The 18,132-nt window shown below is 42.0% G+C and overlaps 1 protein-coding gene across 1 annotated transcript in view; it reads left to right on the top strand.

Moving 5' to 3' along the window:
• Positions 1 to 17,070, top strand: part of HECW1 (HECT, C2 and WW domain containing E3 ubiquitin protein ligase 1) — a 125,401-nt gene extending 108,331 nt beyond the window's left edge. Inside the window, exons 19-28 of the mRNA XM_060280553.1 lie at positions 1,243 to 1,352; positions 1,963 to 2,083; positions 3,064 to 3,177; positions 3,797 to 3,949; positions 7,259 to 7,357; positions 9,120 to 9,249; positions 10,074 to 10,220; positions 12,051 to 12,165; positions 14,054 to 14,252; positions 16,649 to 17,070. Coding sequence (XP_060136536.1) covers positions 1,243 to 1,352; positions 1,963 to 2,083; positions 3,064 to 3,177; positions 3,797 to 3,949; positions 7,259 to 7,357; positions 9,120 to 9,249; positions 10,074 to 10,220; positions 12,051 to 12,165; positions 14,054 to 14,252; positions 16,649 to 16,760 — 1,300 coding nt within the window. The 3' untranslated portion in view covers positions 16,761 to 17,070. The remainder of the gene's footprint in view (positions 1 to 1,242; positions 1,353 to 1,962; positions 2,084 to 3,063; positions 3,178 to 3,796; positions 3,950 to 7,258; positions 7,358 to 9,119; positions 9,250 to 10,073; positions 10,221 to 12,050; positions 12,166 to 14,053; positions 14,253 to 16,648) is intronic.
• Positions 17,071 to 18,132: the final 1,062 nt, after the last annotated feature.

Raw genomic sequence — 18,132 nt, 5'->3', positions numbered from 1 at the left:
TCTGTATTAGTCTATTTTATTGTGGTTTTAACTGTATTTTTAAAATTGTAGTTGTAATTTTTTTTAGTGATTTTTTTTTGTTTAATCTTTTTTGAGGCTATTTCCTACAGATTGCGGTTGAATCCTGACAATACAGAAGTACTGTTTTGGGGGGACAGGGGGTGGGTAGCTGTGGGGGACTCCATGGCCCTGAATGGGGTAACCGTGCCCCTGAAGGACCAGGTGTGCAGCCTGGGAGTCATTCTGGACTCACAGCTGTCCATGGAGACGCAGGTCGATTCTGTGTCCAGGGCAGCTGTCTAGCAGCTCCATCTGGTACGCAGGCTGAGACCCTACCTGCCCACAGACTGCTTTACGTGGGGCTACCTTTGAAGGTGATTCGGAAACTACAACTAATCCAGAATGTAGCTGCCAGACTGGTGACTGGGAGTGGCTGCCGGGACCATATACGGTAACACTAGCCCTAAAGTATCTTCACTGGCTCCCAGTATGTTTCCGAGAACAATTCAAAGTGTTGGTGCTGACCTTTGAAGCCCTAAATGGCCTCAGCCCAGTGTACCTAAAGGAGCGTTTCCACCTCCATCGTTCAACTCGGATACTGAGGTCCTCCTCTGAGGGTCTTCTGCTGGTTTCCTCTCTGTGAGAAGTGAAGTTACAGGGAACCAGGCAGAGGGCCTTCTTGGTAGTGCCCCCCCCCCCCGGTGGAACACTCTCCTTTCAGATGCTAAGGAGATAAATAGCTACACAACTTTTAGAAGACATCTGACGGCAGCCCTGTGTCAGGAAGTTTTTAATGTTGGATGTTTTACAATTTTTTAGATATGCTGTAAGCCTCCCAGAGTGGCTGGGGAAGCCCGGCCAGATGAGCAGGGTATTATTATTATTATTATTATTATTATTATTATTATTATTATTATTATTAACAACAACAACTATAGCGACAACAACAATAATGCAGCATATAAATTTCATTAAATGCATAAATTAATTAATAAATACCCTCTGCCACCTCTCACTCAGTGACGTCATTCTCTATGCTTGTTTTGCGGGAGTGACTGCTCAGGGCTGGAGGGGATTTGAAACTCTAACAACAGATTTTTATCAATAGAATGCTCCCTATTAAAACATAACAAAGTGGTGGACAAATTAATTATTGTAGTTCACAGATTCCCCAAACTGCATATTTGTGTGCATTTGTCACATGCAAATGAACCGAGCTTCTCCCATTTCTCACCTTGTCAGCCTTTTTGAAGAAGACGTTATGTCTTACATCCCTCTTCAAGCAGCTTTCCATCCTGGCTACAGCTTTTCTCCTCGCTGTTCACCCTGCTCATCACCTCAGAATTCTCCAGGTATAGCACTGGGAATTAATATTATCTGGTCAGATGCTTGTTTATTGCTTTTCAAAATGTTTTGTGTGATAGAAGAAAGAGGGGGTTACCATGTTGTCTCTCCCCCCCTTAAGTGGCTGTGTTTTTATTTCAAGATGTTGATAAAAGTGTGTAAACAGAGAATAAAAGCACTTTTGAAGAAATGGAGTGGGGGAGATAACAATGGAGTAGGGAATATTCAGCAGGCATCCCGTGCATGTGTCCCTTTGGGTGAAAAAAAAGCAGATATCCCCCCCCCATACCCACCCGCTTTGTATCTCTACAGGGCAGATACAAGAACGATAAATGTACTTCACACACACCCCACAAACACATCTAGTTTGGCCCTAAAAATCTTAAGAAAACTAACATGGTGAGTATTCTGATGGAAATAAATCCTTTTGAAGCCCTCCAACATCCCCACATGCTCCCCTAGGCAATTGCATGTCAGCTTCCAAACATTTGAAACAGGCCGTACGTTGTTACTGTGAAATAAATTTGTAAGTTGCCTTAGCAAATGTTGATTGAAAACATTGCTTATACGAAATTGCAATGCTTCTTTAAATGCTGTCTTCTATTTTCCCCTCATAAGGCTTGCAGCGGGCCAGTGCAAGAGCCCCTTCTCCTTACAGGAGAGATTTTGAAGCCAAGCTTCGCAACTTTTACCGAAAACTAGAAGCCAAAGGATTTGGTCAGGGACCAGGTAAAATTAAGTAAGTGTGTGTTATTGAACCCTTTCTATTATTTTCCAGAGGACAAGTAAAAAGGGAGGGGAGGGGACCCTGTTGGGAATGTTTACAGTTTAAATGGCAGAGACATATCTAGGATACGAAACAAAGGAAAGGGCAAAATATGCATCTTATGATCTTTGAGCATTCAAGGTGGTTAGGTTGGGACATAGGAAGCAAGAAAAATCTCTCACTCATCATGTGTCATCAAGGGGGAAATGCTAGTGGTGCGTTAATGGTATGTTGGTGATTTGTGGTCCATTGTTATGAATGTAGGCAGCTGCTGATCACAAGAGATCACAGAGCCACTAGTTAACTGGGGTAAGGAAAGCAGTTACGTAAGTAAGTAATATTCGATTCAAGACAAGGAAAGGAGTAAGCTCATAGATGTACAGTAGTATTCTGATTTTTGAGTACAGAACTGCACTAAGAGTGCAGTGTGTGTGTTTCTGTATGTGTGAGTAATTTGGCAAGCTTGCATTTAACTGAACTGAGTTGAATTTCTTCTCCCCCAATGAATTATGCAGAAAATTGCAAACTTCTCTCACACTTCTCACATTGGCATTCTGCAGGGGGGGGGGATAGCAGCTGCTAACTTAGAGAGCTGCTGCTGTAACAGCAGAATGGGTATATATGAAAAGGACAAGCAAAGGAGATCATGGTGTAAAAGGTAGCCGCCTTCTACTTTCCAAACTCCCAAATAATCCAAGCCAAAAGTTCTCTGCAAAGAACTTTTGCTATGGCGTCTGAATTGAGCTACTGTCTGCCCATTTTTATTCCCATGGAACTTTTTAATGGTGAAAAATAATGGGTCAAATGGGTTTTTACTGCTTCATGTTCGTTCTTCACAAACTGATAAGGTATGATAATAACTATCTGTGACCAATATTTACAAAATAATAATTTTAAAATTCCAGCAGTCCCAATTTTAACTTCTTAGCTGTCTTTCCTTTACCTCATTGCAGGTTAATAATAAGGCGCGACCACCTGCTGGAAGGCACTTTTAATCAGGTGATGGCTTACTCTCGGAAAGAGCTCCAAAGAAACAAACTCTACGTCACATTTGTTGGAGAGGAAGGGTAGGTACTGAGAAGTCTGGACCCCTGATATGCTAAGCCCTGTGGCTAAAACAAGTTTGTTTTCTGCAGCTCTGTGTGCATTGAACTTCATATGAAATATGGCACCCAATACAGCTGGCACAGAATCAGAATTTTTTAAAAGTCCACTTTCTGGTGTTCAGCATTCTAGACACGTTGGAAGTGCTCAGCCCAATTCAGAAAACAGCAGAAGTGTTAGAGTTCCAGGGCATGCATGGTTCTTCTGTGCCCCTGCTTCTTCCTTTCCAATTACATGGTGGAAACAAACAAAACCTATACAGCTTTGTGGCAGTATCACTGCTTTAAACAAATTTTTGAATCAGGTTTTATGAATTGGGAAGCCATATAAATAGCCACAAATGGAAAGTTTACAGATTAATAGTTCTGAGCTCCCTGTTGTTTGTACTGTTTGTTTATAAGCAGAATGTTAAGTTGGATAGGGACACACTCCAGTACTTTATCTGAATAGATTTACAATCTACTCACAAAACAGATTGAAAGTATTACGTATGTACCTGCATAGGCTTGATTAGAAGACAACACCGTGTCATGAAACATGTATGAATTGTAAAAGTGTTCGTCCTGTGTGGGTTTTTTCTAGCTTGGACTACAGCGGCCCATCCCGAGAGTTCTTCTTCCTTTTGTCTCAGGAGCTCTTCAATCCATACTATGGCCTCTTTGAGTATTCAGCCAATGACACTTACACAGTACAGATCAGCCCCATGTCCGCATTTGTAGAAAACCACCTGGAATGGTAAGCCTCCTGTTTAGGTGCTATTTGTAACAGTAATTTTAGTTTGTGGGGCATCGTATCCAATGGAATGGGTGTCATGAGACACTAGACAGGAGCAAAGACTTGTGAGAAGCAGGCTGGACTCCCTCAGTTTTTCCTCCTGTCTAGACACAGACAGTACGTTCCTCCTGGCTCTCCTGACTAAGCTAAGTTTTTTACTAGTTTCTGAACCCTCTTTTTTTCTTTAGATTTCCTTTATCATCATCTTAGTTTTACAGAAAATTAAAAAATTCCTTCTAGTAGCACCTTAGAGACCAACTAAGTTTGTCATAGGTATGAACTTTTGTGTGCATGCACACATCTTCAGATATCATGCACACAAAAGCTCATACCTATGACAAACTTAGTTGGTTAGAGTGCTACTGGAAGGATTTTTTTTTGTTTGTTTGTTTCGACTACGTCAGACCAACACGGCTACCTATCTGTAACAATTAGTTTTACGGTTCTTTCTTTGTGGTCTTTTCCACACATACACAAAAAAAGCATTTCTGTTCCTCTTGACGTTTGGTCGTTCTGCTTATTTGCCACCCTTCTTTTATTCCTTACTTGTTTACTTACATTGATAAATTTTCCAGAACCGGTGCCCTTATGGCAGCACCGACAGCCGTTCCCACCTCCAGGTGCAACGGCCCTCTTTCGGCATGCTCTTTTTCTTTCCCTCAGCAGCTTCAGCAGCGGCTGCCATTTTTCTGGGGTCACAACTGTATTTATTTATTTATTTATTTCGTTTTGATGTGTGTGCTACTTGTGTGACTGGTGGTGTGGGGTTTGCATTCTCCTGCCCTGATTTAAAAACGACTTGGCCACCTCCTCCCAGTTCACTGTTTTTACACCAGCAACAGAGTGGGTGTTCCTATTAAGTCCATGCCTGCCTGCTTCCATTTGCCTTTGATATTGAGCCCTGCCTGACTGCCTCTGGGTTTCCTTTCGTGGGGACAGAGTGCCGGCCCCTCGTCCTCATCCTCCTGGTTGACAGCTGTGACAAGGAGAGAATGTGTAGCTTCTGCCCCCCCCCCACTCTCCCACTCCACCGTGTGGCAAGCGGAGTGTGTGGTTTGGCATGAGGCTTTTGCCTGCCTTTCCTCCTGGTCCACAGAGTGGCAAACGGAGACCTTCGGGCTGAATATGTATATTCCTCCTCCCGGTCCACAGTGTGGCAAACTGAGTTGAGTGTTTATTTGGTGAAAATCAAAGGCTATCTGTGTGTTTGTGTGTGCGCCTCTTTGCTGTTTTAATGACCGTCATGGAGGACACTTGTGGCTTAAGCCTAAAAAAAAGTAAAGCAAAAACTGTTGTATACATGGCACCCTCCACACAAGCATCACCCTACCCAAGGAAACAATCGTGCAGGTGTGAGAATCAACCACATCACTTTGCATGTGGCAATAGTGTGGAAGTGACACTGTCAAAGCAGCTCCAGTCCCTCTATAGGCAATGGGTGCTTTCCACTGTTGGACTGGAAGACTTCGAACAGACCCATTGAAACATATTTCAGTGGGTCTTCTCTTTGACTTAATTGGCTATCGCCCAGTATACATACTAAGCCCCCAAGTAAAAAAGACTGCAATCTCACAATAGCCATTGTTTTTTGACAGACATTCCAGATGCGATATTTAGATGGTGCAATCTAAGCTCAGCAAGGCATTATTTATTAATCTGATTTACATTGTCTTATTACAGAAAACACCCACCTAATACAAACAGAATCCAAGCATATAATTTGATTGGATTGCATCCAACTGCATAAGAATCCCTAATGGTTTACTTACCCTGCATTAACTCATTTCTCTTTAATTTTCTCAACTATACATACAGAAGAAAAAGAAAAAGCAAATTAAAAGAAACTATAACCTTACCTGAAAACATAGTTATTATTGTTACTATTATCAGAGCCGAAATTGGATAGAGTCTTAACAGGCAAGAGATTTCAGTATGCCAAAACCTCTTCTGCAGGAAGGCTGCTGATAAAGAAGGAACATTATTCCTTCAAGAACCATCAAATGGAGAGGATTAGAAGGTTGTCCATATGTCAGTTTTTAAAATAATTGTGACTAATTTACTGGGAAGTCTTACGGAAACAAATGGGAGCATGAGAATGGACTTCCATTGGAGGCATCTGAGTTCTTAGAAAGTTGCTACAGCTTCTCTATCTGCCTCTGCCCTTGACCCATAGTAAAAGACTGGGGTGTCTCTCATGTTTTCTACATAGCTACAATACCTATCGTAATAGTTGAGACAGATCTTTTACCCAATCTGACTAATATTTTTAACTTGTAGCATCTGGCTTTCATTGTGCACATTTTTAACCTTACTCAGCCTCCTACCATTCCTGTGTAATTCTCTCCCTCTGCTTCTCAACACATTGCACTGCCACAAAAATGAAATGAAGCCATTTTTCAAGCACAGTGAACATTGGCCTTTTGTCTTGCGTATGGAAACACCTGTAAGAGTCATATAACCCCATCATGTGTTAATGGTCGCTGGAACAACATAAGCACCTTCTCTGAAATGGAGAGAATTTAGAGTTAGCTCCAACTGGATTACAAATTGCCACAGGAGTCCAAAGCATGACATTTGTCCCAAATGGATAAACTGTGCTCCTGATCCCCACAAGGATACAGTTGTCTGATAGGGAGAAATGATGTTTTAATAAGATCAGTGTTTTTCTTTTCTTTACTTTTTTTAAAAAAGCCAGCTTGGCCTTCTCAATCATTCTGTATTTCAAATCCTTGGGGTGGGTCACACATGATACCCTCCATGTATGAATGAGATATCACAGGTCTAGTAGCCACATATATAATTTTGATATCAATACACACTAATTTTCAATAAAGTAAGTTCAAACATATTGTGTTGATATTAAGTATTCTAGCAATGATACTAGTGTGCCATACTTGTGCGGAGTGAATGCAAAGCAGGATCAGAACGAAGCTGCTCTGGGACCAAATTCCTTCAATTACTTTCAAAGGGCTCAACCCAGTTTTGTGTTTGAGAAGGGAATTCATTTAGGTTGATTTTTGTGGTGGTTTTTTTTTTAAAAAAGAAAGCTAAACCAAGCTGTGGATTAGCTCCTAATAGCACAGCAGCAACAGGAGCAGAGATGGGAAATGACTACATTCCCCCCCCCGCCCCGCCCCCAGTGTGTCACCATGCTTGCTTGTTCATGCCTAGCCATAATTTGACTTAGTTTTATGTGTGAATAAGACTACAGGAGTCATCTGAAGAACACATCATTTACACATCATTTACTGTGCATTCTTCCTGTGGCAGGTTCCGCTTCAGTGGCCGTATCCTTGGCCTTGCTCTTATTCATCAGTACCTTCTTGACGCCTTCTTCACAAGGCCATTCTACAAAGCACTATTAAGACTGTGAGTATTTTCCACATCGTGGTAGATGCTGATCCAAAATTGCATCTCCCCCTGCCCCCCTTTTGGGGTGGATGGGGGATTAAATAATTTGGAAAGCAATTTTTTTAAATCAATCCTATTGCTAGCACTGGATAGAAAAAGGTTGCAATCCTGTGCATGCATGCCTGTTAGTAAGCCCCATATTGCGAAGATGCATACACTGGGATAGCATAACTGCATTCCTACTGCAAGGCACTGGAGGATGCTCCCACCTGCAGTATTTCAGGTGAAGCAAGAGACAAGCAGTGCAGATGGGGAGCAGGGCTTAAGAGTGCCCTTACCCTCATGCCTTGGAGCAGCCATGCAGGGGGCAGGGGCATGTGAGAGGGGGGAATGCCAACGAATAAGAGCAGAAACAAGCACGAGCCCAGCAACACTCACAACAAAATAGCTCTGTTGCTTCCTGCTATTTCAGTGCAACTGCTGATTTTGATTGTGGATACTGCTGATCTCCATAGCATACTTTTAAAAATCACATGTGCAATCCCTGTTGCTCCAAAATGTACTGTTGCAAATGCCATTGAAAAGCATTCAGATTCAGTTCAAATAACACTGAGTCATTTGTAGCACAGCTCCAAAAGGAGATTGCTTGCTGTTCAGTAGAAAATAGTTTACTTCCCCTTGTAATAGTGGTGGGAACTTATAGTACATATATAAGATTACACTTTATGTTATTTTTTTATGGGTAAGAACTAAACACAATTGTTTATCATGATAAACCTGAATTTGCTGTCCTTGCATAAACTTTCAAACCTTGGGGAGGTTAAAAGGGTTTCAGTCACTATTATTATTATTATTATTATTATTATTATTATTATTATTTAAATTGTTTTACTGCCCTATACCTGCAGATCTCAGGGTAGTTCACAGGATAAAATCACAATATAAAAACACAAAACACACAATCAAAATAAAAACAAGAATAACCCAGTAACGCCCCCCCCCCCAACACATTTTTAAAGGGCATTGAATGTCAGCCAGCCAAAGGCCTTGTTAAAGAGGTATGTTTTTTGCCTGGTGTATAATGAAGGCGTCAGGCGGAATTCCCTGGGGAGAGCATTCCACAGACAGGGAGCCACTGCAGAAACGGCCCATTCTCATGTTGCCACCCTCTGGACCTCTTGCCAAGGAGGCACATGCAGAAGGGCCTCAGAAGATGATTTCAGGGTCCAGGTAGGTTCATATGGAAAGAGGCAGAACATCTATATTGTTCACTTTGTGGTTGAAGCACTTTGAGTTTGCCTTTTTCAAAGAAAATCTATATAACGGGGTTTGATGTAAGAAAATGACAGTAGTAGCTGTGATCCAAAATGGTGGAATCTGGTGCACAAGCAAACCTTCCCTATTGTCAGCATATTACAGGGAACAAACAATACGTGTTTGTGGCACCCCATCCACCACAGCCAGAAAAACATAAACGCCCTGCTAGGTCAAGCCATTGGCTGACATAGCCCAGCATCATGTTTCCAAGAGTGGCCAGACTGTGGAAGAAGCCCAGGACATATTTTCTCTGGCCTCTGATATTTAGAATTATACTGTCTCTGAAGACAGACGTTTTAGCTATTTTAGCTATCATGGCTAGTAGCCACTGATAAATCCATTCAGCTGGGAACTTTTGTTCATGCTAGACTTTGAACTGCAGCCACTTTGTGTTTTGTGCAATAAGCCATCTCTGTAGAAGCCAGAAGGTCATGGTATGATCTGTGTTCTATTGTACAATCAGGCCATGTGATCTAAGCGACTTGGAGTACCTGGATGAAGAGTTCCATCAAAGTTTACAGTGGATGAAGGACAACAACATCACTGATATTCTGGACCTCACTTTCACAGTTAATGAGGAAGTGTTTGGACAGGTAAGCGATTATATGTATGTGATAAACTGCTAGAGATTTGGAAAATAGGATGAAGCAGGTATATTCAGGCTGGAAGACCACAATCACTTGGACAAAATGAGTCACTGTTGGTGCAACGTAAAAGGAGTAAGAGACTGAGAGCTGAATAAGTGAGAATTAGAAAATAAGAGAAGACACAAAACTGGTTGGCAACACATCAGTAGAGCTGGTGATATTGGAGGAAATGGGAAGTTCATAGAATTGCATAGCTGGAAGGGCCTCTGAGGGTCATCTAGTCCAATCCCCTGCAATTCCGTTGCCTGAGTTGAGCAAAAAGCCCATATTCAAACCAAAAGCGCAAAAGAAGGTTGAGAATCATGTGTTTCAATAAGGTGCATTTGTACCACAGGTAGTTCAGAGCAATGTCAAGTGACAGAAAGTAGTACTGCTGCATTGACACCATTGACTTAAATGGATTTAAGAGTCCTTCTCTCTGTCCAGGGACCATAGCCTTGCTCCAGTTATGCTCCCCTTCTTTCATTGAGTTCAGGATGGCATAGTCAGTTTCATAGTTGAACAAGGATTTGAACCCAGGCCTTCTTAGTTCATGGCCATTACAACACTGTGGCAGCTGACAACGCCACAACAAAACAACACTGTTTGAAATTGTGCCATAAAAATACTAAGAAGTTCATATATACAGAATATAATAAAAAGAGGTATTGACCATACATTGATAGAAAACTCTTGTTCTGCAGCCTGTATTTGAATTTTGAAATGTGTTACTATGGTTACTTTTACCCTGCTGCTCAGTGTTTATTTTTGTTGATTAATTTGTTTGCTAGGTAACAGAAAGGGAGTTGAAATCAGGAGGTGCAAATACACAGGTGACTGAAAAGAATAAGAAGGAGTACATTGAAAGGATGGTGAAGTGGCGAGTGGAAAGAGGTGTGGTTCAGCAAACGGAAGCCCTAGTCCGTGGCTTCTATGAAGTAAGTACCAAAGAAGGGCAGAGTCCTTGTCAGTCATGGGCACAAGGGCATTCTGGCCAGAGAAATAAATAACAAAAATAGTTAACCTTAACCCTAACCCTAACCCTAATAGTCGCTTTCATCATGGAACTTGAATAGGGAACTTCTGTATAAGTTGAATGTGCATGGTAATGACTAACCAGTATTTGATCATGCACAGTGTTTTTGCAAACTGCTGTTGACCATAGCACAGTATTAAAAGTAAAGGTAAAGGGACCCCTGACCATTAGGTCCAGTTGTGACCGACTCTGGGGTTGCGCGCTCATCTCGCATTATTGGCCGAGGCAACTGGCGTATAGCTTCCATGACAAAGCCACTTCTGGTGAACCAGAGCAGCGCACGGAAACACCGTTTACCTTCCCGCTGTAGTGGTTCCTATTTATCTACTTGCATTTTGACGTGCTTTCGAACTGCTAGGTTGGCAGGAGCTGGGACTGAGCAACGGGAGCTCACCCCATCACAGGGATTCGAACCGCTGACCAGCAAGCCCTAGGCTCAGTGGTTTAACCCACAGCGCCACCTGGGTCCCTGCACAGTATTACAGAATGTCAATTTGTGCAGATCGCAGATATAGCTTAAAAGGTAAACTGTATGGTGGCAGGATTTGTGGCTTTATCCATTATTCATAGAATGATTAATATGTTTGAGGATTTATTAATTTTTCACTCCAAGGAATGTAATACTCGAACTGTTCCCTATGCTTTCAGTTGTAGGTGTGGGAATAATTGAAGCTACCGATATCGTGGGATAAAATTGCTTGCTGGTTAAGGTTGATCATTAATATTGCTTTGTAAAAACAGAGTAGCAGGAAATGTGCAGTTCAACACACTAGCCCTGACCTAGCCCAGATTTCACACAACTAGTTGCACACAAGAACATGTGACCCCTTCCACATCAAATGTTGCTGCCAGCTCAGTAATGCCCAAGTGGACATTGCAGTGTGGGTGTGCCCTGAGATGTCTTTCTTCTTATGCACATATATCTTTGTGCTGGAACATTCTCCTTTCTCTTCTATTTACATCTTATATTTTTACTGGTCAGGATTGTATATAGCGAAAAATTCTGCAATGTTTATTTAGCAATATCTGATCAGCATAACCACCCAGAAGACTTAGTTAATTGCCCATTATCACAAATGTTTAAAATAAATAAATAGGCCTTTGTTGATGTAGTACATTAGGGGAAAATACTACATGAATAAGTTGATAATGTTGTTCCGGGGGGGGGGGGGCAGCTGTAGGTAACTTAGGTCACTTCAAGATGATCTGTTTAATGAACATTCATCCTGCCTTGTTTGTGGGGAGATTGGACAACCTTACATCAAGAAAGCATTGGCTCACACTTTCCAGTACATTTCCTCATTGATTTCCTTTTCACAAAGAGTCTAATCTTTTGAGGAAGCAGGCTTGTTTCACAGGAGCTCCAAATCAACTCCAATTGTTCAGCCTGAATTTGTTAGTATAGGGGGAAACTTGGTTTAAATCCTCAGGTTGGCAGATATCTGCCAACATGTTTTAGCCTGCCTAAGAGCAGTCGTCCCTGCATGTGGTTTTTCACTTTGAGAAGGCTTTGTATGTGTTGCACTGCAGTGGCGGAGAGCAGGCGGGGGCGGGGCTGGTGCATTTCCCGGGGGCGGGCACCGCGTTCTGGGGCGGGGCGCCCAGCGCGGGCGGGAAGCAGCCACGATGGCACCCTACCGGGATCGCGCTGCCGGGGACGGAGCGCTCCCATCGCCCCCCCCTTCCTATGCCCCTGTTGTACTGACAGCTTCAACTGTGGTTTGTCTTTCAGGTTGTAGACTCAAGGCTTGTCTCTGTTTTCGACGCTCGAGAGCTGGAATTGGTGATAGCTGGCACTGCAGAAATAGACCTTAATGACTGGCGCAACAACACAGAATATCGGGGTGGTAAACTATGCAGTTGTTTTTCCTTCTCATCTTCCATTTCATGATGCTTTTACCCTCATCCTCTTGGTGGAAATTCTCACTGTCCTCTTAAGAGAGACTAGCCCATAGACCAGGCACCCCCAAACTGCGGCCCTCCAGCTGTTTTGGCCTACAACTCCCATGATCCCTAGCTAACAGGACCAGTGGTCGGGGAAGATGGGAATTGTAGTCCAAAACATCTGGAGGGCCGAAGTTTGGGGATGCCTGCCATAGACTCTTGAGTTGGCCCAGATGTCTAATAACACTACTGATCCATCCCCTCCAAAAAAAATCCACCCCGTGGTCATACTTGGCTTGTTTGTACTTGTCCTCAGGCTTACACACACCTGCAATCACTTACAAATACTATGAAGAAAGTATCCATGTATACTAGGATATTCTAGGACTGCAGGGATTCATTTCACCACAGGCAGTCCTTTATGGTCCTATAGCAATTCCAAGAATGTTTGCAGTCTCATGTACTAATATATATGTCTACTTCTTGTTCTCATGGGATGCAACTGAGGATGTGTCCAAGTTTTAAGATGAGGATGAGCAAATCTGATAATGATCACAGATAGGACACAGAATAACCAGAGAAAAAGAATGTATAGTACTGCACAATTGTTATTGTCCTGGGAATCCTGGTCATTTAAAACTGCAGCATTAGAGGGGAAATGCAGTCAACTTGCACAAATTTAACTTTGGCAATCACAGCTTTACATGTTAGGCAGCCAGCCAGCTCACAGTTGCACACAAGGCAGAGAGCTTAAACGCGCTTTCTGTACTGGGCTTTCCCAGCATGGAAAGAGCTTTTAAACTATGTCTTGCTTCCTGGGCTATGGGGAAGACATGTGTGGGCTTAGGGAGGCTTCTGCAAGATGAAGGGGTGCCAACTTGAATAAAATATTGGGGGGGGGCAGCGAAGCCCTGCAAAATCAATCCCAAGACACACCATTTGAATGGCATTGCCCATCAAGTGGGAGGGGGTTGCCCCCTCAATTTTTTTTTTATTGGGCGAGTGAAGGGACCTTAGCCCCTAGGAGTTGGCTCCTTCGCTCATATGGCTCCACGAGATCTTCTGAGAACTTCCAGAGCCCACATGAGACCTTTCCAGAGTCTGGTAAGCAAGGCAGAGAGCTTAAAAGCTCCCTGCTTTGCATGGAGAGCAAGGCCTGCTTAGAGCATGGGCTTTAGAAAAGGGAATGACGGGAGTGATTCTGAGTGATTTCAGCTTTATGCACAACCCCCAGGGATGTAACCCCTGCACAATTTGCGAGGCTACTGCATTGATATTTCTTATAACTAAACTAGAGCACTGAGAGGATTTGGATATATCCAAATGCAGTTTGCCACATTAACTTTTTTTTTCTGTGTACATTGCCACTCATTTTAGTTCAGTGGTTTTCAAACTGTTCCAGGGAATCCTGTGGTTCTTAGGAAGCTTATCAGAAGTTTTTACTTGAGAAGATTAGTAATGGCAAGCACTGAACTGTTATGGACCTACCCCTGAAATGTGCCGCATGAAAGTTGTTAGAAACGTTTTAGGGTTCACTTCCTATTCATTCAGTAAGGCTCAACTAAGCTGCCCACATGGTGTGAATATGCACCCATCACAGAATCCTCTGTAAAGTGCAAGAATTCCATGGCAGGCCCAGAGGGGTTTCTTGGCCGACCAGCTGAGGTGAAAATTGTTGTTGTTGTTGTTGTCGTCCCCCCCAGGTGCTTCTTTAGCTGTACCATTAGTGAGAGCCAAAACAAAAAAGGGAGGGCAGAAAAATCCTGCTGCTTTATTTCATCATCATAAGCAGTTGTGGCTTCTCTTTGTATGTTTCTAACCCATTTTTCATTTGCACACTTTCTGTTTTAGGTTACCATGATGGACATATCGTAATACGATGGTTCTGGGCAGCAGTAGAGAGGTTCAACAATGAGCAAAGGCTACGGTTGCTGCAGTTTGTCACTGGGACATCTAGTGTGCCGTATGAGGGCTTTGCAGCCCTTCGAGGAAGCAATGGATTACGACGCTTCTGTATAGAGAAATGGGGTAAAATAACATCCCTCCCAAGGTATGCTTGTGTTTTGAATAAGATCATACATGTTCTAAAACGTTTCATGGCATTTCTTCATTTCCATTTATATCCTAGTAGCAGATAACTTTATATGGTGTGCTTAGCAAAAAAGAACAAAAAGTGTTTAAAACAAACTTAAATGTCTCGTTTAAAAATGGCTCATTTTCCATTCTAAAAGTTTCATCTCTTCAGCAGACGTTTGGGCTCTTACAAACATCTGACAGTGTCACTTAGATGTCCTAAGTTGTCATGCTTTGGGTTTCTTTAAAGACAATTTCTCTAAATACCCTCCTGGATCACAGAAGATGCATATTGAAAACCAGATTGAAAGTGATCCAAATAAAAAGGGGCCATTGGCACTGAGGGCACAATTCAAGCAGTGGGGTCCAAACTGAAATGACTGCAAGTGATTTTATCTGTAGCTATCACAAGTATGCTCTTTTGCTCAGCCTAGCCTATGTTAGGATGTTGCCATATATATAATAGAGAAAGTGTCTTGTTTGCACCCTGAGGCCTTTGTAGGACAAATAAAAATAAACTTAGAAGAACCTCTGCCCAGTTCTTTCCATTCCCCCTTAGTCTTCCACTTTGTCATCTTTTCTTTTAGCATTTGTATATATTCATTAGGATAGCTTAAGAAGAAAATGGGCTACAGGAACGTGTAGCATTCTGATAATATTTATCCAGTTTCCTTATTCCCTGTTATCTGCTTTTTGAGAAGCATGCAGAATAGGTAGGTGAAGAACTATTTTGGTGCCTGTGGCAGAAAATTCAAATAGTTTACCACAAATTGGTGTGTGTTTTATCTGTATATCTCGACTTCTTCATTCCCGTTCAATAGAAAATAGTTTACTTGCCCTTGTAATAGTGGTCTTGTAATAGTGGTGGGAACTTATAGTACATATATAAGATTACATTTTATGTTATTTTTTATGGGTAAGAACTAAACACAATTGTTTATCATGATAAACCTGAATTTGCTGTCCTTGCATAAACTTTTATATGCCTGTTGTCTTTGTCCATGGAGTTTTCTTGGCAGGGATACTGGATACTTGCAAACCTTGGAGAGGTTAAAAGGGTTTCAGTCACAATTATTATTATTATTATTATTAGGTGCTCACAACTATGGTGCCACACTTCACAACCTTTGTTTTAGTCCTATAATTTAAGGGATGGAATATCTCCACCTGTGGTAGATTCACTATAATTAAGCCAAGGACATATTTGGGGGTGGGGGGGGAGAGCTGGCACAGCTCCAGAGGGTGGCAAGATTGGGGATTTGCCAGACTCCAAGACACCAATGGGCTTGATTTCCCAAAAGCAATGCCTTTCACTTTCCATTCTCACAAAGCACCCAAGAAGGTTGGAGGTGGCATGAAAGAATTCTCCATTTCTTCCAGGTTCAGGGGGCTTTTGTGGGTGTCTCACTCAAGAGTCCTCAAAATCTTGGGAGTCAGAAATGGCTGCAGATCTGGAAACACCAGGTTCAAGTAATAATTAATGTTCAAGCAAAAACTGCCACATTTCTGTGTGTCCTTTTTGGAGGAGGAGATCCACCTGAGAGACTGGCTTAAACTTTTCAAAAGGAGGAAAGCCTTTGAATCAGCAACAGCCCAAACTGAGTTTCTTTCAGGACACTCTCCAAGGACTAACCATTCCCCTAAAGCTTTTGAGAAGTGCTCGTATTTTTCAGAAAATGTCCTAATTACACATTGTTAAAGTTTCCTGTAGAAATCTACTGCAATTAACTTGCTGGGTAGAAGAAAGGAAAGATTTAGAGTTTTAACAAGATGCCTCAGGCTTTTGGCCTGCCAAATACTAGAAAGGTAATTGGCCTCTTTCTGCTTGCCTAACTTGTTCTCCTAGATATTAATATTTACTATCTTATGTTCATCTGCTAAATAACTGAGTTCTTTGCAAAATAAGCTTTCACTACAAAATTAGATCTTTTAGACTTTCCCACATATGTGGTTTCTCATTCCTGAGTAGGAACATATTCCTGCAAGTTTCTTGTCAGATTATTGTGAGGTTTTAGAGCACTACGGTTTTGCCTAGGGGTGCTGGTGAAGCGCACTGAGGACAGCTCCAGATTTGGGCTTTGGGTGCTTGTAATACTTATCGCAAACAAGAGGTAATGAACTGGATGAGGGTGAGTAAATTGAGTCTCAGTCCAGGCAAGACACAGATACCATCGGTATGTGGTTCGTCCACCATGACTAATGATTCAACCTCTTCTTAAAACCAGGGGTGGCTCATCTGCAACTCTACAAAAGTTGTGGGATTCCAGCTCCCATCACCCCTCAGCTAACATGACTAGTAGTCAGGGATTATGGAAGGGGTTACAAGTTTCTATTTTAAAAAAAACTGTACACACCGTCTTCTTTCACTTTCAGGGCACATACATGTTTCAATCGCCTGGATCTTCCTCCCTATCCATCCTATTCTATGCTATATGAAAAGCTGTTGACAGCTGTTGAAGAGACTAGCACCTTTGGACTTGAATGAGGACATTCAGACTTTTTGACTGTGTTCCTGGTCAGTAACTACTTTCCCAGCTGCCATATGATTTTGGTTTTCTGTGTTTTATAATCTTGGAGAAAACATTGGGATTGACAAAAGCTGTGCATGAAGAACAGCCTTCCTTTAAGAACTAACCTTCATGCTTTCATCTTTGATTTCCAATGGACAACTCACCTGTATGCAATATTAAAAAAACAACCCTATCTCAAGGTCTCTGTATATCTCCACATACCTCCATTAGTAACAATGAAAATATGAATGCGAGTTATGCAACACTTGACCAAATGTTAATAAATGTTTACTCCCACCTATGTTGATTAAAAAAACAACAACAAAAGATCAAGCATTCCAAGCTTTTATATGCACACCTCTTTAAACGCACTGTTAATATTGCATCTTAACAGCTGTTTCTGCTGATGGAAGATGGCCAAGAGTCTTGTCATTCATCTTTGATTTTCTTGTAAATATCACACAAAGGTGAGATAGCACTTATGAGCAAAACTGTTCATTTTTTTAAAATACAAGAACTCATAACCCAAATCAACTACATCAGCTGGAGCTGGGCTAGACCTATGGTGTAGATAAGACATTCACAACAAAACAAACCTGTAGTGCAAAGCAGAGTGATTGTTGACAATTGTTGATTGCCAGAACTGGAAGGAACTTGCACTGCAGAGGCACTGATGGGAAGTAATGTAATGACAACACCCACGAAGCACCCAAGAAGGATATTTTATTATATAGCATAATAGACAACATCACCTTACCTAATTAATATACATAGCAAAAGTAACAAGAAGAATAACCCTCTTTCTTCCTAATATTTTCTGGTTCTGCTAATTAGAATCATAGAATCATAGAATCATAGAATCATAGAGTTGGAAGAGACCACAAGGGCCATCCAGTCCAACCCCCTGCCAAGCAGGAAACACCATCAAAGCATTCCTGACAGATGGCTGTCAAGCCTCTGCTTAAAGACCTCCAAAGAAGGAGACTCCACCACACTCCTTGGCAGCAAATTCCACTGCCGAACAGCTCTTACTGTCAGGAAGTTCTTCCTAATGTTTAGGTGGAATTTTCTTTCTTGTAGTTTGAATCCGTTGCTCCGTGTCCGCTTCTCTGGAGCAGCAGAAAACAACCGTTCTCCCTCCTCTATATGACATCCTTTTATATATTTGAACATGGTTATCATATCACCCCTTAACCTTCTCTTCTCCAGGCTAAACATACCCAGCTCCCTAAGCCGTTCCTCATAAGGCATCGTTTCCAGGCCTTTGACCATTTTGGTTGCCCTCTTCTGGACACGTTCCAGCTTATCAGTATCCTTCTTGAACTGTGGTGCCCAGAACTGGACACA

This window comes from Zootoca vivipara, chromosome 12, assembly GCF_963506605.1.
Source record: "Zootoca vivipara chromosome 12, rZooViv1.1, whole genome shotgun sequence".
NCBI lineage: Eukaryota > Metazoa > Chordata > Lepidosauria > Squamata > Lacertidae > Zootoca > Zootoca vivipara.
The sequence above is the reverse complement of the archived record's forward strand: the minus strand, read 5'-3'. Positions and strand labels throughout refer to the sequence as shown.